Source organism: Mustelus asterias, chromosome 13 (assembly GCF_964213995.1).
Source record: "Mustelus asterias chromosome 13, sMusAst1.hap1.1, whole genome shotgun sequence".
NCBI lineage: Eukaryota > Metazoa > Chordata > Chondrichthyes > Carcharhiniformes > Triakidae > Mustelus > Mustelus asterias.
The window spans coordinates 66,032,192-66,053,229 of NC_135813.1; the positions used below are offsets into that span (position 1 = coordinate 66,032,192).

The 21,038-nt window shown below is 45.8% G+C and overlaps 1 protein-coding gene across 3 annotated transcripts in view; it reads left to right on the forward strand.

Annotated features, from left to right (window-relative positions):
• The first annotated feature begins 14,985 nt into the window (after positions 1 to 14,985).
• The window catches only part of LOC144502725 (synergin gamma-like), a 30,739-nt gene continuing 24,686 nt past the window's right edge, over positions 14,986 to 21,038 (forward strand). For 2 of the 3 annotated variants that reach the window (XM_078226969.1, XM_078226971.1), the window contains exons 1-2: positions 14,986 to 15,258; positions 19,409 to 19,478. In XM_078226969.1, the coding sequence (XP_078083095.1) occupies positions 19,428 to 19,478 (51 nt within the window). In that variant the 5' untranslated portion in view covers positions 14,986 to 15,258; positions 19,409 to 19,427. The remainder of the gene's footprint in view (positions 15,259 to 19,408; positions 19,479 to 21,038) is intronic. The other variant, XM_078226970.1, reaches the window with a different exon arrangement.

Here is a 21,038-nt window from a genome sequence, read left to right on the forward strand (position 1 = left end):
ATTGATCTGGCCAAAGTTCCAACAGAAATCTTTGATACTGTAAAATCACTGTCAGTATAAATGTTGATTCACAGTTGAGTAGTAACCATCCTCTTAAATATAATTTAGAATCTGGTCTTATTTATATAATCAGAATGAAAGGGAATCCAGTTGCAGAGATACTGGCCGGAATTTTATTGTTCCACCCGCCACGGGAATAGGAGAGGGCAAGGGGCGAACCGTGGTAAGGTCTGTTGACCTCGGGCGGGATTTTATGGTTTCAGGACAAGCGAGGCTATAAAATCCCGCCCACTGTGCGCCCATTTCTAATGGACCTCATTTTCATGCATAAATAAGGTCTACATAATTCATTTGCAAAATGGTGCTCTGCAGCCTGTTAATCTAAACTGACTGATTATTCAGCCAAACAGGCCCAGATTCTCGCTCCTAGGACCTGTGCGCAGAGGCAAGAAAATTCCCTGCTGTGCGAACCTGACCTTTATAAATGGCCACCCACTGTTCCGATGTTTGTTGGGGGAACGGGGGGAGGCTGCTGGATTAGAAGAATGAGGGGGAATCTCATAGAGACTTACAAATTTCTAACAGGACTAGACAGGGTAGATGCAAGGAGGATATTCCCAATGATGGGGGAGTCCAGAACCAGGGGTCACAGTCTGAGGATTCAGGGTAGACCATTTAGGACGGAGGTGAGGAGACATTTCTTCACCCAAAGAGTGGTGAGTCTGTGGAATTCATTACCACTGGAAGTAGTTGATGCCAAAACATTGAATGTATTCAAGGGGCAGCTAGATATAGCACTTGGGGCGAATGGAATCAGAGGTTATGGGGAGAAAGCAGGACTAGGCTATTGAGTTGGATAATCAGCCATGATCGTAATAAATGGCAGAGTGGGCTCGAAGGGCCAAATGGCCTCCTGCTCCTATCTTCTATGTTTCTATGATAGTTGGACACTTCTTTGACAGCTTGACAGTTCCAATTAGTAGTATGAAAAATCATGCTCACTTTATACAATTCCAAATGTGATTCAGGATTATATTCAAAGGGGTGCCTGATCCCTTTTTCCACAATATTCAGATGACCTCGAACCCGCTCTAATGTGCACAGTCTGGGTTTTATACTCATGGCCTACTAAAATCTCACTTCAATGGAGGCAGCTGGTGATCTTAATGGCTAACTGGCTCCATAAGCCGCATATGTGTAAACACTTGTCCGACTCCACTGCCGCCCCCGCGAGAATGGAACGCTCGGTGCTCAGGGGTGAACTTAGAATTTTCAGCCAAATCCATCATTTTCAGTTTTCTTGGTTCTGTTGGTTTTCTGCAGCTGACAATGTAGTGCAGTTTAACCTTGGTTTTTGCAGTTGTCCTACACACAATGCCAGCCATGCATTTGGAGACTAGAAAGGGGATGAATCTTGTGTAGCCATCCAGATTTGTAATGACGCACTCATTAAATTGTGTTAAGGCAGGCAGAAAATTCTCCACCAGCTGGAGTCGTAGCTAGCAACAAGGAAGATGGTTGTGGTTGTTGGAGGCCAATCAGCTCAGCCCCAGGACATACAGGGCAGTGTCCTGTGACCAATTATCTTCAGCTACTTTGTTTTGCCTCTGTCATCAGAAAGTGAGCTGTTCATTGATAATTGCACAGTTCCACGTGCAATTCCTTAGATACTGAAGCTTTCTATGCCCGCCTGCAATGTCCAGGCTTGGGGTGACAAATAACCATTGTACCACATGTGTCAGACAATCTCCAATCAGACAAAGTCTAGTTACTTTCCTTTAACGTTCAATGCTATTACATTTACCTATTCCCCAGGAATCGGCAAATAAATAGCTATAAATGCTTACTTAAGTGGTGCAATAGGCCCACAAGTGGGCTGGCCATCTGACGCCTCCACCACCCACCTTAAAATTAGAGGCAGGTTGGGAGTGGGCAGGAAGATGGTGGGCAGGCCAGGTGCTGCATTTACAAGCCTCCTATCTTCACATAGAGCAATGGGAATTTGGAAGTAAATGAAACACATTGAAATTTAACTTGTTTCATTTGAAACCTACTTTTCATTGAGTAGCTGGCTACCTTTTTAAAATATAATTTCCCTTTCCATATTTTATTGACCCCTTTTCTGGCAGGCTAAATGGTGCTTTGCAACAGTTTGGTGAAGCTATTCACTCTCTAATACCTTGTTCAAGTCCTTGAGTCGAAGCATTGCATGTCAGCAAGCTACTCAACAATAGGGAGTATACGTGATTCTATTCTCAAATTATGCCCACAAGCTTTCAACAAGCGGCACTGTGAAATAGCTAGGATTTCTTTCCCCCTAAGATATCAGGTTGGTGCTGAGCCGACTGTAACCGCACCCAGCTCAAGCAGCACAGATCAGAGATTGAACTCTAGTCCTTTGAGATCTTTGGGACTTGTGTCTACAGAAGGCAGCACAATTATTAAAGGAGCTGCAGTACTGGCTGTTTTATAATGAAGGACTATATCAAAAATTCTTGAATATGATAAAAAAATACACTTGGAAAAGTGTCATTTTGCAAACAATTGCGACATAATGTGTCAACAGCAACATGTTTGGGTGGCACAGTGGTCAGCACTGCTGCCTCACAGCGCCAGGGACCTAGGTTCGATTCCGGCCTTGGTCACTGTCTGTGGAGTTTGCACTTTCTCCCCTCGTCTGTGTGTGTTTGCTCCAGGTGCTCTGCTTTCCTCCCACAGTCCAAAACTGTGCCGGTTAGGTTGATTGGCCATGGTAAAATTGACCATAGTGTTGGGGGATTAGCAGGGTAAATGTGTGGGGTTATGGGAATAGGGCCTGGGTGGGATTGTGGTGGGCGCAGGTTTGATGGGCTGAATGGCTGCCTGCAGGGATTCTTTGATTCTATGTATTTATACAATGGACTTAACGTAACTAAATATCCCAAGGTTGGACATTAGACCCAAGAAGGAGTTGGAAGTTCGTTAAAAAAATTGACCAAAAGTACAGCTAAAGAGGTAGATTTTAAGGAGGATTTTTATGCTAACAGGAGTAGATTGAAATTCTCCGGCTGTTCACACCCGGCCGTTGTTACCAGCGAGAATGGAGAATTTGGTTCTCAGCCAAATCTTCATTCACTGCAGCAGGACCAGAGGGTCCCAGCCCCGGACAAGGTCAGAGAATTTTGGCCGTCTGAAGGTGACTGGGTTTAGGGAAGGAATAGATGACACTTGGAAAAATGGAGGATGTGGCTAGAGACACAGAACAGAATTTTAACTGTCAAGGCAAGGTAGGTTCTGTAGTAAGTGTCTGGCACATACAGGATTAATGTGGGACTGAGTACAGTATCTCCCATACAGTAATGAACGAAGGCACATGATCCAGACCTAGGGTCAGTGTGGTGTTGAACAGGCATATGTTAAAACCTGGACATGGAGATAGTTCCTTGCCTCCACCCTTTACTGTATCTATGTATATAGTCACAAGTACTTTATAAAGACACTATTAACATACAGAAGATTACAAAGAATTCCTCAACAGACACGATGTGACCAACATCAGCTGGAGGTGGTTAAAGCCCCAAAAAGTGGTGTTGTGTCGGGAACCCAACACAATCCTGGGCACTTCTGGGGTTAAGCCGAGCAGGTAAGCGGGAAACCTTGTGGAGCTGTTGGGTAAAATAGGTCGGATCTTCCAATTGGAGTAGCGGGAACATTGAGACATTTGACATTGCTGTCCATTGGGACCCAGAGGAAGTTGCTCATTTGTGGTACTTCGGTGGGAAATTTGAACATCCGACAGAAGTGATACGCTATCAAGACCCATCTGTAGATGTCTCTGTCTCAGACCCTGCTGTGGGAGACTTGGATTAGATGCCTTGAACTTGCCCAGAAATTTACAGCAGAATGGATCACATGTTTTACACCATGCATAGGGCTAAGGTGGGAAGTGATTTACAGTTGGAACAGTTTAAGGAAGGCCCAAGTCTATTTGTATTTTTAAGAAAATCTTGCCCATAATTTTACACTTCCCCCAACTCCCTCCGACTCTCGGCAGGTTCTGAGTGAGAAATTGCCTGGAGGGGATTGCCTCTGGGATCCTACCCACCCTGACCGGGTAACGATTTAATGGTGGGGCCAATTAATGGTCTTTTCTCGGCCAGCTTGAATTTTTAGGCTGTGGGCAGTTGACAGCCCAGGGGGAAGAACGATAACTGAACAAAGTTGGATCTCGGGTGGGAATATGGGGGTGTGTGGAGGGGGGTGGGAGTTGCACCTCCATCAGAAGTCCCCTTCTGACTGGGGTCATCCACCCCTTAAGACCTGGTGACCTTCAGACTTCCCAGCCACCCCCTGCCAATCCAACAAATCACGATTGCTTCCTTGCGACTCCTCCCAACCCTTTCTGCCCTGGGAACCTGCCACGTATCTGCCCTCTGGTTCCTGGCACTTAGTGCCAGGCAGCTACCTGCAATACCTCTTCTGGCCACTGCAGCGTTGTGTGTGGAGGCACTGAGGAGCTGCTGGTCAATCAGATTGGGACGTCCTCCTGAGTGAGGTAGGATGTACCCCAACCTTATGCTGATCATTGTTTGTTAGAGTGTGAAATGGCATTGGGGCTGTGAGAGGACTCTTCAGATGGTGCAGGCCAAATCCACACCATCCTGAAAATGTAGCCCAATGGCTGTTTTTTTATCTCAACTATACCTTTGTGCATTTTTCCCACGTCGCTTTACTCTCTTAACATCCAAAAATCACTCAATCCTCAGTCTTTAATATACTAAATGATAAGATTCACAAGCCTTGGAATGAAGAAATTTCTCCGCATCTCAGTCCCAAACAGACAACCCAATCCATCACGCAAACCAGCCTCCCATCCATTGACTCTGTCTACACTTCCCCCTGCCTCAGCAAAGCAGCCAGCATAATTAAGGACCCCAGGCATCCCGGACATTCTCTCTTCCACCTTCTTCCGTCGGGAAAAAGATACTAAAGTCTGAAGTCATGTACCAACTGACTCAAGAACAGCTCCCTCCCTGCTGCTGTCAGACTTTTGAATGGACTTACCTTGCATTAAGTTGATTTTTCTCGACACCCTAGCTATGACATTACATTCTGCACTCTCTCCTTTCCTTCTCTATGAACGGTATGTGTTGTCTGTATAACGCGCAAGAAACAATACTTTTCACTGTATGTTAATACATGTGACAATAAATCAAATCAAATCAAACAAGCCTTTATTCTGAGACTGTGACCCAGTGTTTTAAATGGCTTAGCCAGGGCAAACATCTTTCCAGCACCCATCATATCAAGCCCTTGAGGGAGTTTATATTTTTCAATGTGATTATATCTGCTTCTTCTAAGTCTTGGGAATATCATCCTAGTCTACCCAAGGTGTCCTCATAGGACGATTCCATCATCTTAGAAATCAGTCTAATGAGCCTCCAATGCACTCCCTCTAAGGCAACCATATCCTATAGGGGGCTGAAACGGTACAGAGTACTCAAAGTGTGGTCTCACCTAGACCCCATACAATTGCAGTAAGGTTTGTTGGTGAGTTTAAAGAAATAGTTAACGTTTGGAGTCTGCATGACTACCATACGGACTTGAAATGTTCACACTGTTTTTCTCTCAGCAGATGCTGCCAGACCTGCTGAGTTTATCTGGCATTGTGGTAAACCACTGTTATCTGTGGTGGTATTTATTATTACCTGTATATGTGGCACATCCCTGTCGGTTCCGCCCAAGACTCCTCCCCCTGGTCCGGATATAAAGGCGGTGGCTCCTCCCCCTAGCCTTCAGTACAGACCAGATCACCGACAGGGATGGCTCCAAGTTCTTGCTAATAAAAGCCTATTTGTCTTGCTCACAGCTAGTCTTGACTCGATTGATAGTGCATCAATTTTATTAGCAAGTTTTTTTAAAATGGAGCAGTTACTAAAACCCGAAAGGCTGAATCTGGACCCGCAAGCTTCTGGAGCGTCAAACACGTTTGATCACTGGCTGCAATGCTTCGAAGATTACATCGAAGCCTCCACTGCCGTCCGTACAGATGCTGACAAACTACGGGTGCTCCACGGCTGGGTAAGCGACGTAGTATATGCTACGATCCGAGACACGGAAAATTACACGGCCGCTATCGAACTTTTAAAGGGCCAGTATAATAAATGGCCTAATGAAGTCTACGCGAGACACCTCCTCGCTACGCGCAGATGGCAGCCAGGAGAATCGGTTGACCAGTTCCTGCGCACGCTGCGACTGCTTGCCCGGAACTGCAAATGTAGGTCTGTGACTGCCACCCAATACACAGACGACTTAATCCGGGATGCCTTTGTCACAGGCATCGGAAATACTTATATTCGGCAACGGCTGCTGGAACAGGGTGCGCTGGACTTAAAGAAAACGGTGCAACTGGCTGAATCCTTAGAGGTGACCCACAATACCTCGAAGCCTACTCACCTGACCACGTGGACGCATCGTGGACACCGCAGCCGTCGCTACCGGGAGGACCACAGATCTATGCCGCCCCACGCCTCACCGGTGACCTGACCACTGCAGCAACCTCTGGAGGCCGAAATTCTACTTCTGCAGCCTGGGTAAGCACCCCCGACAATGCTGCCCGGCGAGGGAGTTGTTCTGCTCTGCGTGTGGGAAGAAGGGGCACTATGCCAAAGTCTGCCATAAGTCTACGTCCAAATCCACGAGCGCCGCGTGTGACCCGCGGGGGCCGCCATCTTGGATGACTCCGGCTGCGTGCGACCCGCGGGGGCTGCCATCTTGGATGACGTCATCGGCCGCCTGCGACCTGCGGGAGCCGCCATCTTGGATGACAACGGCCGCGAGTGACCAGCAGGGGCCGCCATCTCCTACCTCATCAGCCCCCTACGGCTATCTGCAGGATTCAGCGGTGGCATCAGTTACCCTGGACCAGACCAAGCCTCATCGTCTCGCCAAGTCCATGATGGCCATTGAGGTAAACGGGCACAGGGAGTATTGTTTGTCTGACAGCAGGAGTACAGAGAGCTTCATTCACCCTGATACGGTGCGCCGATATGCCTTTCCCGTGCGGCCCGTCAAGCAAACGATCTCCATGGCATCGCAATCCCATTCTGTAAATCTCCTCGGCTGCTGCATGGTGGCCCAGACGACGCGGGGCACAGTATACGATAACTTCAGGCTCCTCGTGCTGCCACACCTCTGCGCTTCTGTACTCCTGGGGCTAGATTTCATGACCCATCTGAAGAGTGTCACTATACAGTATAATGGGCCTTTTCCCCCGCTCTCCGTCTGCAATCAGCAGCGTCTAAATTGCCCACCGCGCACCACCTGCAGTCCCTCGACCCTTGAGATCGCCCCTCCCTCCTTGTTTGCGAATCTCACTCCCGACTGCAAGCCCATCGCCACCAAGAGCAGGTGGTATAGTGCTGGAGACAGGGCCTTTATCAGGTCCGAAGTCCAGCGGCTCCTCAGGGAAGGGATCATCGAAGCCAGTACCAGCCCCTGGCGAGCACAAGTGGTAGTCGTTAAGTCTGGGGAGAAACACAGAATGGTCATTGTCTACAGTCAGACCATTAATCGATATACGCAGCTGGATGCGTACCCCTTCCCCGCATATCTGACATGGTCAATCAGATTGCACAATATCGGGTGTTCTCCACCATTGACTTGAAGTCGGCGTACCACCAGCTCCCTATCCGCCCGGAGGACCGCCAATATACGGCATTCGAGGCGGATGGTCGCCTTTACCACTTCCTTAGGGTCTCTTTTGGCGTCACCAACGGGGTCTCGGTCTTCCAGCGCAAAATAGACCGAATGGTAGACCAGAATGGGCTGCGGGCCACCTTCCCATACCTGGATAACGTCACCATCTGCGGCCATGACCAGCAGGACCACGATGCCAACCTCCACAGATTCCTGCACACGGCTAGTCTCCTTAACCTGACTTACAATAAGGAGAAGTGTGTATTCAGTACACACCGCCTCGCCATCCTCGGGTACGTAGTGGAGAATGGGGTCATCGGCCCCGATCCCGACCGTATGCGTCCCCTCCTGGAACTTCCCCTCCCCACTAGCCTCAAAGCACTGAGACGCTGCCTGGGTTTCTTCTCGTACTATGCACAGTGGGTCCCCAACTATGCGGATAAAGCCCGTCCGCTTATCAAATCCACCCTTTTTCTCTTGACGGCGGACGCCCATCTGGCCTTCGACCGCATCAAAGCTGACATCGCGAAGGCCATGATGCACGCTATAGACAAATCCATCCCATTCCAGGTGGAGAGCGATGCGTCTGATTTCGCCCTAGCCGCCACCCTTAACCAGGCAGGCAGACCCGTGGCCTTCTTTTCACGAACCCTCCAAGGCCCCGAAACTCGACACTCCTCTGTCGAAAAGGAAGCCCAAGCCATAGTGGAAGCTGTATGGCACTAGCGCCACTATTTAGCTGGTAAACGGTTCACCCTACTCACGGACCAACAATCCGTTGCCTTCATGTTCAACAACACGCAGCGGGGCAAGATCAAGAACGACAAGATATTACGGTGGAGGATCGAACTCTCCACCTACAATTACGATATCTTGTATCGGCCCGGGAAGCTCAATGAGCCACCTGACACCCTGTCCCGTGGAACATGCGCCAGTGCGCAGGTGGACCGGTTACAGGCTCTCCACAACGACCTCTGCCACCCGGGGGTCACCAGGTTTTTTCACTTCATTAGAGCCCGAAACCTGCCCTACTCAGTTGAGGATGTCAGGTCCGTAACTCGGAATTGCCAGGTCTGCGCGGAATGCAAGCTGCACTTCTACCGACCAGACAGGGCACACCTCATAAAAGCCACCCGGCCCTTTGAACGCCTAAGCATCAACTTCAAAGGCCCCCTCCCCTCATCTGATCACAACATATACTTCCTCAATGTCATTGACGAGTACTCACGTTTCCCCTTTGCAATTCCCTGCCCAGATATGTCCTCGGCCACAGTCATTAGGGCCCTGCGCAGCCTCTTCACTCTGTTTGGCTTCTCCAGCTATATCCATAGCGACCGGGGATCCTCCTTCATGGGTGATGAACTGCGACGGTACCTGCTCTCCAAAGGCATAGTCTCAAGTAGGACTACTAGCTACAACCCCCGGGGTAACGGACAGGTGGAGAGAGAGAACACCACTGTCTGGAAGACCGTTTTACTAGCACTACGGTCTAAAGGCTTCCAATCACCCGCTGGCAAGAGGTCCTGCTGGAGGCACTACACTCCATTAGGTCCCTCCTATTCACGGCAACCAATGCCACCCCCCACGAACAGATGTTCGTGTTCCCCAGGAAGTCTTCCTCAGGGACTTCACTACCGTCGTGGCTGGCATACCCGGGCCTTGTCCTGCTTCGGAAGCATGCCAGGACCCGTAAGTCTGACCCCCTGGTTGAAAGGGTACAACCCCTTCATGCCAACCCCCAGTACGCCTATGTGCTGTACTCCGACGGGCGGGAGGACATGGTATCTATCCGTGACCTAGCGCCCGCAGGTGACTCAGGGGCCTCTATAGCCCCCAACCCCTCACCCCCAACCCCCGACTTTGTCCCTACCACACCAGAACCACTATTCACTCCTCTCGCCCCCGTATACAGCTCGCCTGAGCCCCAGGAGTCGTCACCACGCACTAGACTATGGATGCCAGCAACGTTCCGGCGCTCGAAACGACACCGCAACCTGAAACCACATCGGAACCGGCACTACGGCGATCGCAGCGACAGAGCAAGCCCCCGGATAGACTAAATCTGTAAATATTGTTCACTCTGCCTCACCCCCGACGGTCTCAATTTTTTAAACAGGGGGTGAATGTGGTAAACCACTGTTATCTGTTATCTATGGTGGTTAACCACTGTTAGTTAGTATCTATTATTACCTGTATATGTGGCACATCCCTGTCGGTTCTGCCCAAGACTCCTCCCCCTGGTCCAGGTATAAAGGCGGTGGCTCCTCCCCCTAGCCTTCAGTACAGACCAGATCACCGACAGGGATGGCTCCAAGTTCTTGCGAATAAAAGCCTATTTGTCTTGCTCACAACTAGTCTTGACTCGATTGATAGTGCATCAGGCATTTTCTTCTTTTATTTCAGATCTCTGGCATCCGCAGTATTTTGCTTTTAATTTTGACCTGACATTTGGCCTTCCAGTGGCGTTGCTCATTTTTTAACCCTTACTGTGCACAGTTTACTACTTGTCAGACAAAGGCCTGTGTTCCACACAAAAAGAAACTAATCTGTTTAATCATCCTGTAGGACATGACCCTCAGGATATATTTTGCACCTTCTTCTGGAGTCCTTGCGTGCTAGTTCACCCTGACAAGATAGCATAAGAAAAGCAAAAGCAGGCCCCATAACTCAGGCACCGTCCCGGTTTTGAGAGAAGGTGAAATAAATCAGGCTGTAGTGCCCCAACCTTGGATTTTAAAGGGATTTGTCACTGTTCTTAAGTTTTGCTTTCACGGAGCGCTGATCTTTGTTCTGCTATTAACACATTCTGCTATCTTATCTTTATCGCTATCAGCACTTTCTTTAGTTCTTAACATTAACATTAACACTCCCTTTGTCTTGAGCTCATATCTCTCCTAGATATCCAATCTCTCCTAGCTCCCACCTATCCCTGACCTTCTATTTTGCATCACCTGCTCCACCCCATCTTAAATGGGGTGGCACAGTGGTTAGCACTGCTGCCTCACAGCGCCAGGGACCCGGGTTCAATTCCCAGGCTCGGATCACTGTCTGTGTGGAGTTTGCACATTCTCCCCATGTCTGCGTGGGTTTCCTCCGGGTGCTCCGGTTTCCTCCCACAGTCCAAAGATTTGCAGGTTAGGTGGATTGGCCATGCTAAATTTACCCTAGTGTCAGGGGGATTAGCTAGGGTAAATATGTGGGGTTACAGGAATAGGGCCTCCGTGCAGACTTGATGGACCGAATGGCCTCCTTCTACACTGTAGGATTCTATGATTCTATGAAATAGCATAAAATCAATCATGTTTTTTCCTCTCTTTAGCTCTGAAGAAGAGTTATTTGTTTATTGATTAGTCACAAGTAGGCTTACATTCACACTGCAATGAAGTTACTGTGAAAATCCTCTCGTCGCCACACTCCGGTGCCTGTTTGGGTACACTGAGGGAGAACTTAGCATGGCCAATGCACCTTTCGGAATGTGGGAGGAAACCGGAGCATCCAGAGGACTGGAAACATGATCTGTTTCTCTCTCCACAGATGCTGCCAGACCTGCTGAGTTAACCCAGCATTTTCTATTTTTATTTGACAAAACAGTAATTAAGTCTTACAGCCTGACTACACAAACAAAATTAAAAATAGCAGATTGATTGTCGTTATTAAATATAAAATTCTCCTTTCTGGCAATGCTTATTGTGAGCACTAGCTTTCAGTTAGGCAGTCAGTGTAATCAAGCAGTAAGATTTTTGATAAACACCTAAATGTGCTCATTGGAGTTTGTAGACCTCTGCTATATTAAACAAAGGTGAACATGTCCTTGGCATGTTAGGATGTGAAGTGCTGAGGGCTACAACCCCAAGCCGTTTCTTGTTTGGGAGCCACAACAGGAATGCTTACACACACCTCACCATGAAGGGATGAAATACAGGCCTGCACTTGTGATTGGTGAACTGTGAGTTCATTATTCTTTAGACTCATAAAACCTAACAACATGTGAGGAGGCTGTTCAGTCCATCATGTCCATGTCAGCCCTTTGAATCATAGAATGGTTACAGTTCTGAAAGAGCAATTTGCCAAGTGTCATCCCCCCAACCCCTTTTCCCTTAGCCCTGCAATTTTTTCTATTCAGATGATAATCCAATTTGCTTTAGAAAGCCTCAGTTGACCCTGCCTCCACCATGCTCTCAGGCAGCACATTCCAGATCCTAGCCAGTCGCTGCATAAAAAGGTTTTTTCTCATGTCACCTTTGATTCTTTTGCCGCTCATTTTCATTCACGAAGAGAGGGATAAATCCAGATTAGAACAGTCCACTGCACTATCAAAATCCCCTTCATCTCCCTGTTGCTTCTTTCCAGCCTGTACCATTGCCAAGTAGAGACACCCACAGTGAGAGAAAAGGAAGGAAATCAAGTGTCAGCTCTGAAATGTTCAATTCTGAGTCTTTGTCCAGATGATTTGGGCACAGCTTGACATGGTTGGAGTGGCACATGCTGGGAAAAGTTTGTGAGACTGCCTCAGGCCAGTTCCCTTAAACCTTCCCTTTGCTGGGCAAAATTAACGTGGGGTGGGGAGGGATGGTGCCAGGGATTGGGAATGGAAGCGTATCGGCTTGTGGTGGGAACCCAACAGATACGGTTTTATACGGTTAATTAAAGGTGATTTTGCCTGATGATTTGAGTTTTATAGAGGGTGTCTGAATCCTACAAAGCTTTATTGACTCACCGGCCCAAATGAGGCAAGAGCACAATGAGTAAGCGACAGGAATTAAGTTGTGCAGAGTTTGTGCAGGGCTGCCATTGGAGACGAGTGTACTTTAAATGGATTGCTGTGTGGAGGCCATCCGATTCTTCAAAACAATTTCCTACACTTGTCCTCATTGTATATGCTTGACTAAGATGCCAGACTCAAAAAATGATTATCTCAGTAGGGGATCCTGTTCTGACAACTGTTGACTTTGCTTGATTGACATTTTTAAGCAGTTATAGTAAGTTGCTCTTTCTGCGATCTCTTCTGTCAATGCCTCAAATGTTTCTTTACACAAGATGAAGAGGTATGAAGTGTTTGAATATTAGAATCATAGAATGGCTATTGAGTTATTAAATTATTACATTTTTCAATTGAAACCTATGTTATTGATATTTTAATGGCCTCTCTGATTGACACTTTTATAGGGTTGTAGGAACAGCAGTTTTCTTTTCAAAAGAAGGTTCCTGATTTTTTTCTCTGAGCAGTTCCACATATAGACATTGGTCCTGGGTATACTGGGTGAATGGGCATGGAAGGGCTATGAGTTAGCACTAAGTTGGCATGACAGTATGAGGGGACATGGAGTGGGTGGGGCCTGCATTGGCATGGAGGGCATCTAGGTGGCATGGGGAGTGGCTAGTGGGGTGGGTGGTTGTATGTATGGTTAGGGCCAGACAGTCTATCTCTAAAAATCTTTAATACAACTGGAGGACAGTCCCAAAGAACCTAGGTGGACCTTCTGACCAACTTGTCTCAGCACTCGGTCCATGGCTGCCCACACGCTGCTCTAGATTAGCGGGTCCAACTTCATCCTACACCTGCTCCAACCCCAAAGAATGAAGATTGAGACATGTGGCATTCAGGGACCTTTCTGCAGAGCTGGATGTGGTGAAACAACTGTTTTTGTTCAGAAGGTTTGTGAATTTTCTTTTGCTGAGCACATGCCATTGTTACTCATTGTAGCTCATTGGTTCTGAGTATACTGGGTGAATGGGCAAGGAAGAGCTATGAGTTAGCATTAAGCTGGCATGGAGAGTAGGAGGGGAGTGATGTTATAGCAGTTAATGCCATGCCATGACTATTTCACCAGCCTCATGTGGAGCTCATCCCAAGTCAATCGACGCACTTGATGATCATCCAACCTTGTCCAACATTAACCAACATCCCTTTCATGGGTTCCAGTTCCATGCCACAACATCTGGTCACACTGTCCCATAAGAATCACATGAGATGTTGAATATAGGCATAAAATCTATGTTGAGGTGAACAAATTAAACAGACAGTGCCATACATGGAATGAAGACAACCCCATGAGACCTCGTATGCAACAACATTGCGCATTTAAATGCTCAATCCAGTCTGTTTCTAGATGTTTCATCCACTGTGTCCAGAGCTGATTGGAGGGCAGCTTTTGGTTTCACTACTCCTGTCCATTTCATGCCTGTTGCGGGTAATATCCGGGTTGTAGGGCCCTTCCTGCTGGGTGCCACATTTGATTCATGGTCAGAGAGGCCAGGATGCTGCTGTCTACCTGCACTTCCCTGCTCACCAGGAACAGACTGCGGTCCCGAACCATAGGTCCATGGCCTGTTTCTGTACCATAAATTCTATGATTATTAAAGAAATAAATCTGAATGCCAGCAACACAATGCAGGAGTTACAAAAGGAATGTTAACATGGGAATGATTCTCGGGGAGTAAATTCATCTCAGAGTTACCCTTGTTCCAGCTTGTCTGCTGCAGAAACCCTTATCCCCTGTCCAAACCTTGGTACCTCCAGACTTGATTGTTCCAATGCATTCTTGAAGGTCTCCCACATTCTCCATCAACTTGAGGTCATCCAGAACACTGTTGCCCGTGTCTTAACTTGCAACAAGTTCCGTTCCCCTATCTTGTTGATCCACAGTGGCTCCCAGTCAAGGAACGTCTTGATGTAATAATTGTCATTCCTGTCTTTATAGCCTTGCCTTTCCCTATCTTAAAGATACTATATAAATGTTGTTATAAATTGCTTGAGTTTCCTGTTTGTAGACTGTGACCTTAGGAGAGCACTTTGTGATTATTAGAGTATTTCTTACACCAGGACAGTGTTATGCCATACATAATACTATTCCTTGACAATCGATTGTTGATTAATTGACAAAAGAAATCTTGTTAACATTTCATGGTCTTTAATGCAATGAGTGTGCAATAATAACGAGAAGTGCATTTGCCTGTCAGCATCTGCGTTGATACATTTTTGGGCAAAGCAGCACGCTGGCAAAAATTGGAAAACTGCATTCAATAGAATTTACAATACATGCTTACTATTTCATACATTATGCGGCATAAAGACATGACATAAATAATAAACCCTGCCCCTTTAATAGCTGGAGGCTTCACATAAAGGAATGGAGTTAAAAGGCTTGCACTATAGTTGTGGGGGACAAAAGACAGCTCAGTTAATTTGAACTGGCAAATAAATCTGCTCAGAAAGCTGTCCAACCGGTCCAAAATCATGTGATCCAGGAAAACAGGAAGTTCAAACCCAGAAATCCTTTATTTCAGGGCAAAGTGCACTGAACCTAACTTCCCTTCACCTCAAAGCTCCCGAAAGATGCTATTGAATACCTGAGTGTGCTGTGGAGGCAGTTTATGTGCTTGGCTACACTGTTAATTAAATCTACTCCCCTCTAAGGAGGAATCCAGATTACTAACGTTCTCTGGACTGCCAGTTGTGACTTGTTTTAACTAATCTGCAGTTTGCTGCTGACTTAACCATTTACTAAATGGCTGCAGTGTATTTACTTCCAAGTTGGTGAGTGACAGAAGCTAGACAGAGGGAAGGACTGCACAGGCATGGTAAGAGGAATATATATTGTTGTGGTGGTATACTGTTTTGAATAAATGAGTGTAATACAATATGCTTTTGTGTAATATGTTGTGTTTTTTTCAGATACAAGAGTTAGTAAGGTGGTGTTCATATCAATGTAGCTTGTGTAAGTGCGTGCATGTGTGAGTCATATTCAGGGTCAGTCCTGCTGTGTAATTCACTATTGTGCCAGAAAAAAACAACTTGTTCTTGTGATAACAGCATCCCACCCCATCCTATGCTACAACAGGGAACTAGGAACTGTGGTAGAGCACAAAGTGGAGTAACCAAGGCTAGATCTGTGGTAGCACTGCTCGCTGAGTCACAACTGGGAGCATACAAGTACTGAGGTGGGGAGTGCTACACTGTCAGAAGTACAGCATTTCAGATTAAATATTGGTCCACGGCACCATCTTGCCCTCTCTGGTAGATGGAGAAGATTCCTTAGCATAACAGCTGACTATGTGGTCATTTAACTCACTGTTGTTTATGGGATTTAGCTAGCTGCAAATTGGTTGCCACATTTCACAACAGTGGCTATGATACTTCAGTGGTCTCAAAAGCTGCCATTGAAGTACTACTTTTACTTTTAACATTTGATCAGCTTGAAGTTTATTTTTTCAACATGGAACATGTTTTGAATCCAGCTAAGTTATTATTGTCAATTCGTTTGAATTTAGTTTAAGAGATGGATTTTGAATTTGTTAAAATTTATACTGTATTCAGAATTTTTGGGGACTTTGGACTTTTTTTCTACAACAACATGAGGGAAATCAGTTGTTCTGTGTTGTCAAATAATGTTAACAAGTGTCACACATGTTACTGACCAGACTTCATAACAGTGCAGGAATGTGGTTCCCTATCCGAGAACAATCGACACATTAAAAAGTCTTTTACTTTCAAGTTGATTCTGACAAGTTTTAAAGCATAAGACACAGTGAAAGGAGGTTACAGGCATTGTTAAGTGTACAGATACTTCTCTTTGAGTTGTGAGGGCAGCATGTTACTACGTGTTGGTAGCAAATAGGCTATTAACTATGGATTATGGACAGCCCATGCAATTTATGATATGGAGATGCCGGTGTTGGACCGGGGTGGGACAGTAAGAAGTCTCACAACACCAGGTTAAAGTCCAACACGTTTATTTGGAATCACAAGCTTTTGGAGCACCGCTCCTTCATCAAGTGAGTGGAGTGGAATGTCCACTCACCTGATGAAGGAGCAGCGCTCCGAAAGCTTGTGATTCCAAATAAACGTGTTGGACTTTAACCTGGTGTTGTGAGACTGCTTACCATGCAACTAATGAGAGATTTTGTAAGTGGAACGCCCAGAACATTCCTTTCATTTTTTAAATAATAAACTAATGTGCAGAATGTTCTGAATTTCATGTTCTCTTCTTTTCAAGGCTGCTGAGTCCCACATCCTTGAAACAGAAGTAGGCTATTCTGCCCCTCAAAGCTATTCTGCTATTTTATCAGATCCTTAACTGTATCTACTCACCTTGGTGCCAGAACCCTTAATACCCACGTCTGACAAAAATATATCGATCTCCGGCTTGAAAATTTGGACTGCTTGTCCCCCATGTACCAAAGAACGTACCTCCTTAGGTATGAGGCATTCAACAAAAAAGTTAGCGATTGGCAACTAATGTCATCTCTCAAAAACAGGGATCGGGGTGCAGAATCTTGAAATTTCCCAGATCAATTGCAGTGCAAGGTTGGAGGTAAACCCGGGAGAAGCTGCATGAACAGCTGTGGACGTTGCTTCTAAGCATATTTGCTGATCAAATTTATGGTGGGAAGTCACAAGACCCTTCCCAGTAATTAAAGCGAGTATGCCTTCTTTACAACATCTTACCTTAGAATATTTTACAACTGACGTTGCCCTTTCTGCAATTTTAAGATTATACCCCCTTATTCCGGACTCCTCCAGCAAGGGAATTATGTTTCTCTATCAATTCTTTTCATTATTTTAGTCACTTCAATCACCCCTTACTCTTCTTTACTCAAGGCAAGATGTGTCTAGTCTATGAAACTTTTCATCATAATTTAGCCTTTTTAGCCTCTATTTTGGTGAATTTATTTTAAAATTCTTAAATGGGATGTTGGCATCAATGGCTATTACCCATCCCATTTCAGGGGGCGTTTTAAGAGCCAACCACATTGGGTCTGGAGTCACATGTAGGCGAAACCAAGTAAGGATGGCAGATTTCCATCCCTAAATGGGCATGAGTGAGCTGGATGGGCTTTTATAACAATCATCAAAGTTTTCATGGTCATCAGTAGACATTTAATTCCAGATTATCACTGAATTCAAATTTCACTATCTGTTGTGTTCCCCAGCATGTTAAACTGAGTCACTGGATTACTAGGCCAGTGACAATACCACTACACCACCCCCTGCCCTATGCCACCAGGGCCAATATAGCATACCAGAGGGTGCAGCGACTGAACTGAATAGGGTCAAATCCAACCTTAAGTATTATAGCATTACTTCCACCACTTTGTATTCTAACCCCTCGAGATATAATTTGAACAGCAACATTTTTAGCAATTAGAGATGATGTTATGACATCAATTATCCACAGGCGGCACAGAATTGCTTATTGTTTCAGATTTTGTTTAAAAGGAAACTTTGCTTGAGTCACTTTGTTAAGCACTGCTTTCTGTGGGGGGGGGAAAGGGATAGTAGAATTCGGTCCAAGTCTAGAAAATGGCTTTACACCAGTGTAACATTCGTGCTGTAGACCGGCATGAAGCTGATTTACATCCTGTTAATAGGATGCGGATGAAGGCTCAACTGGAATCTTCCACTTGGGCCCGATTGTCCGTGATGTCAGCTGGAAAACACACCAGTCTAGAAAATGCTGAGTCTGGATTTTACAGCACAGAAAGCGGCCCTTTGGCCCATCATATATGTGCTGACCACCAAGCACCTATCTATTCTAATCCCATTCTCCAGCATTTGGTTGATAGCAATGGTGTTTCAAGTCTTCATCTAAATGCTTCTCAAATGTTGTGAGGGTTCCGGTCTCTATCACCCTTTCAGGCAGTGAGTTCCAGATTCCCATCACCCTCTGGGTGAAAACGTTTTTCCTCAAGTCCCCTCTAAACCTCTGCTCCTTCTATTGGCTATTGGCTTTTCTACTAAGGGGAATAGTTTCTTCCTATCTACCCTATCTATGTCCCTCATTTTGCCTAACTGGCCTCTCTTCATAGCTGAAACTCTCCAGCCCAGGCAACATCCTGCTGAATCTCCTCTGCACCCTTTCTAGTGCAATCACATCCCTCTTATAGTGTGGCGAACAGAACTGCACACAGTACTCTAGCTGTGGCCTAAAGAGTGTTTTATACAACTTTGTCATAACCCCCCTGCTCTTACATTCTATGCCTCGAAATATCCTATATGCCTTCCTACCATCTTATATGCTTGTCCTGCTACCCACAAGGATACCTGGACATGCACCCCAAGATTCCTCTGGTCATCTACCGCCTAGCATCCTAAGGGAACATTGTGTGTTCCCTTACCTTGTTAGTCTTCCCAAATGCATCACCTTGGAACAATGTGGAATGTTTGGAACAATGTGGCATGCACAGGTCATGTGAACAATGCCTGGGGCTGCCTCCAGAGTTCAGGATGGAGTTCACCAGCAACCTTGGACCCCAGAACACCACAGTAGTGGGGGGAGGGGAGCGTCTACAGGTGGATCTTCCAGATTTAATGTCATCGAGGAGGCTGGAAGATGGACCTCCAAGTGTTCCTGGAGATCTATCGTCTTTGTCAGGAGGTCCATCTTCTTTTTTCAGTGGTGAGGTCAGTGATATTGGGCATCCTTTCAATGCGGCATCTAGGTATGATGACAAGACATTAGCCACCATGCATGCCCCGCCATGGAATATGGTGCAAAACTCCTGTGTGTATAATCAATGAGGTTGGGCCTGGAAGATATGGCATGGTTCCCCGTTGGGCTCTGCAGCAGGAAACACTCCTTCTTCCCACCCCTGGCATGGGGTTTTGGGCGTCCACCCAATGTGTTTAACAATTTATGGACCCCTGTAGCAATTCTAACCTGAATTAAGTGTTTCATTTTAATCCCCATCCGTCATTAATTTAAAAATATTTTGATTTTCATTTTGACAGTTGTGTGTGTGTGTGCATCATGGAAGCCAAAGTCAACACATTGCAGAAATGCCTCAACAGTATTTATAAGGTAAATTACAAAATCTTTATTTTAATAGTTGCATTGACTTCTACCTTTTCTGATATTTCTCCTCTAATGCTGAGGCCCAAATATTTTATTTGAAGGATACACAATGGTGATGTCGGTTTCCACTTGGAGAATAGAGCAATGGGAGTTTTATCTGATTTGTGTACTCGTATACTCAGAGGTGCTTCTTTTGTAAATTGAATGCCTGGTGTTTTTTGTTATAAGTTAAAAAATATTAGGTGTAATTTTTATTTCATGTTAATAAATTTTAAAAAAACCTCTTGCCTTAAGTAAATTGTGTAAATGAGTCGCATCAGTTTTACAGTCTGATCCCAGTTGTTTATGGATGTGGATAAACTATTAAATCCTCAAATCAATATAGAGTTGCCCCAAAAATTTGTTAGTCTCTAATAGAAGACTATATTGGTAACATTGTGGGCCTTTTCTTTTTAATTGGTAAGGTAACCCTAACTGGGCATGTTTCAGGAAGTTTGCCAATGCCTTGTGTTAGCTCAAAGAGGTAATGGTGTTGTCACTGGACTCCTAATCCAGAGACCCAGTGTAATGCTCAGGGGATCTGGGTTCAAGTCCCATCCTGTCAGATGGTGAAATTTGAATTTAGTAAAAATCTGGAATGATAAAGTCTAATGATGACCATGAAACCATTGTTGATTATTGTAAACATCCATCTGGTTCATTAATGTCCTTTAGGGAAGGAAATCTGCTGTCCTTACCTGGTCTGGCCTACATGTGACTCCAGATCCACAGGAATATGGTTGACTCTTAAATGCCCACAGGGGTGGACAATAAATGCTAGCCCACTCAGCGACACCCACATCTCATGAATGAATTTTTAAAAAGTTAGATTACTGATTTTTATCGGTTAATCCCCAGTGGCATCCTGCTGAACTTCGGAATTGCTTAAGGCTGGCTCTTTGCAATAATGCAAAGGATTATTTGGGATTTGGACAAGTGGAATGTGAACCTGGAGTTCGGGTTTCTCAAATATAATCATAGAATTCCTACAGCGCAGAAGGAGGCCATTCAGCCCATCGAGTCTGCACCGACCACAATCCCACCCAGCCCCTATCCTCTTAGCCCCACATATTTACCCTGCTAGTCCCCCTGACACTAGGGTCAATTTCACATGGCCAATCAACCCGACCCGCACTTCTTTGGACTATGGGAGGAAACTGGAGCACCCGGAGGAAACCCACTGAGACACAAGGAGAATGTGCAAACTCCACAAAGACAGTGACCCAAGGTGGGAATTGAACCCAGGTCCCTGATGCTGTGAGGCAGCAGTGCTAACCACTGTGCCACCATGCAGCCCAAATAATATAATGATTAATTATATTAATTATTAATATTGGCTGGCTCTGACGAAGGGTCATCTAGACTCGAAACGTTGGCTCTATTCTCTCCCCACAGATGCTGTCAGACCTGCTGAGATTTTCCAGCATTTTCTGTTTTTGATACGAAGGAGTATTTCTTTAAAAAGATATATTTAAATTTCATAAAATCAGTGGGAATCTTTCCTTACTGTCTGAACTTTTTGAAAGC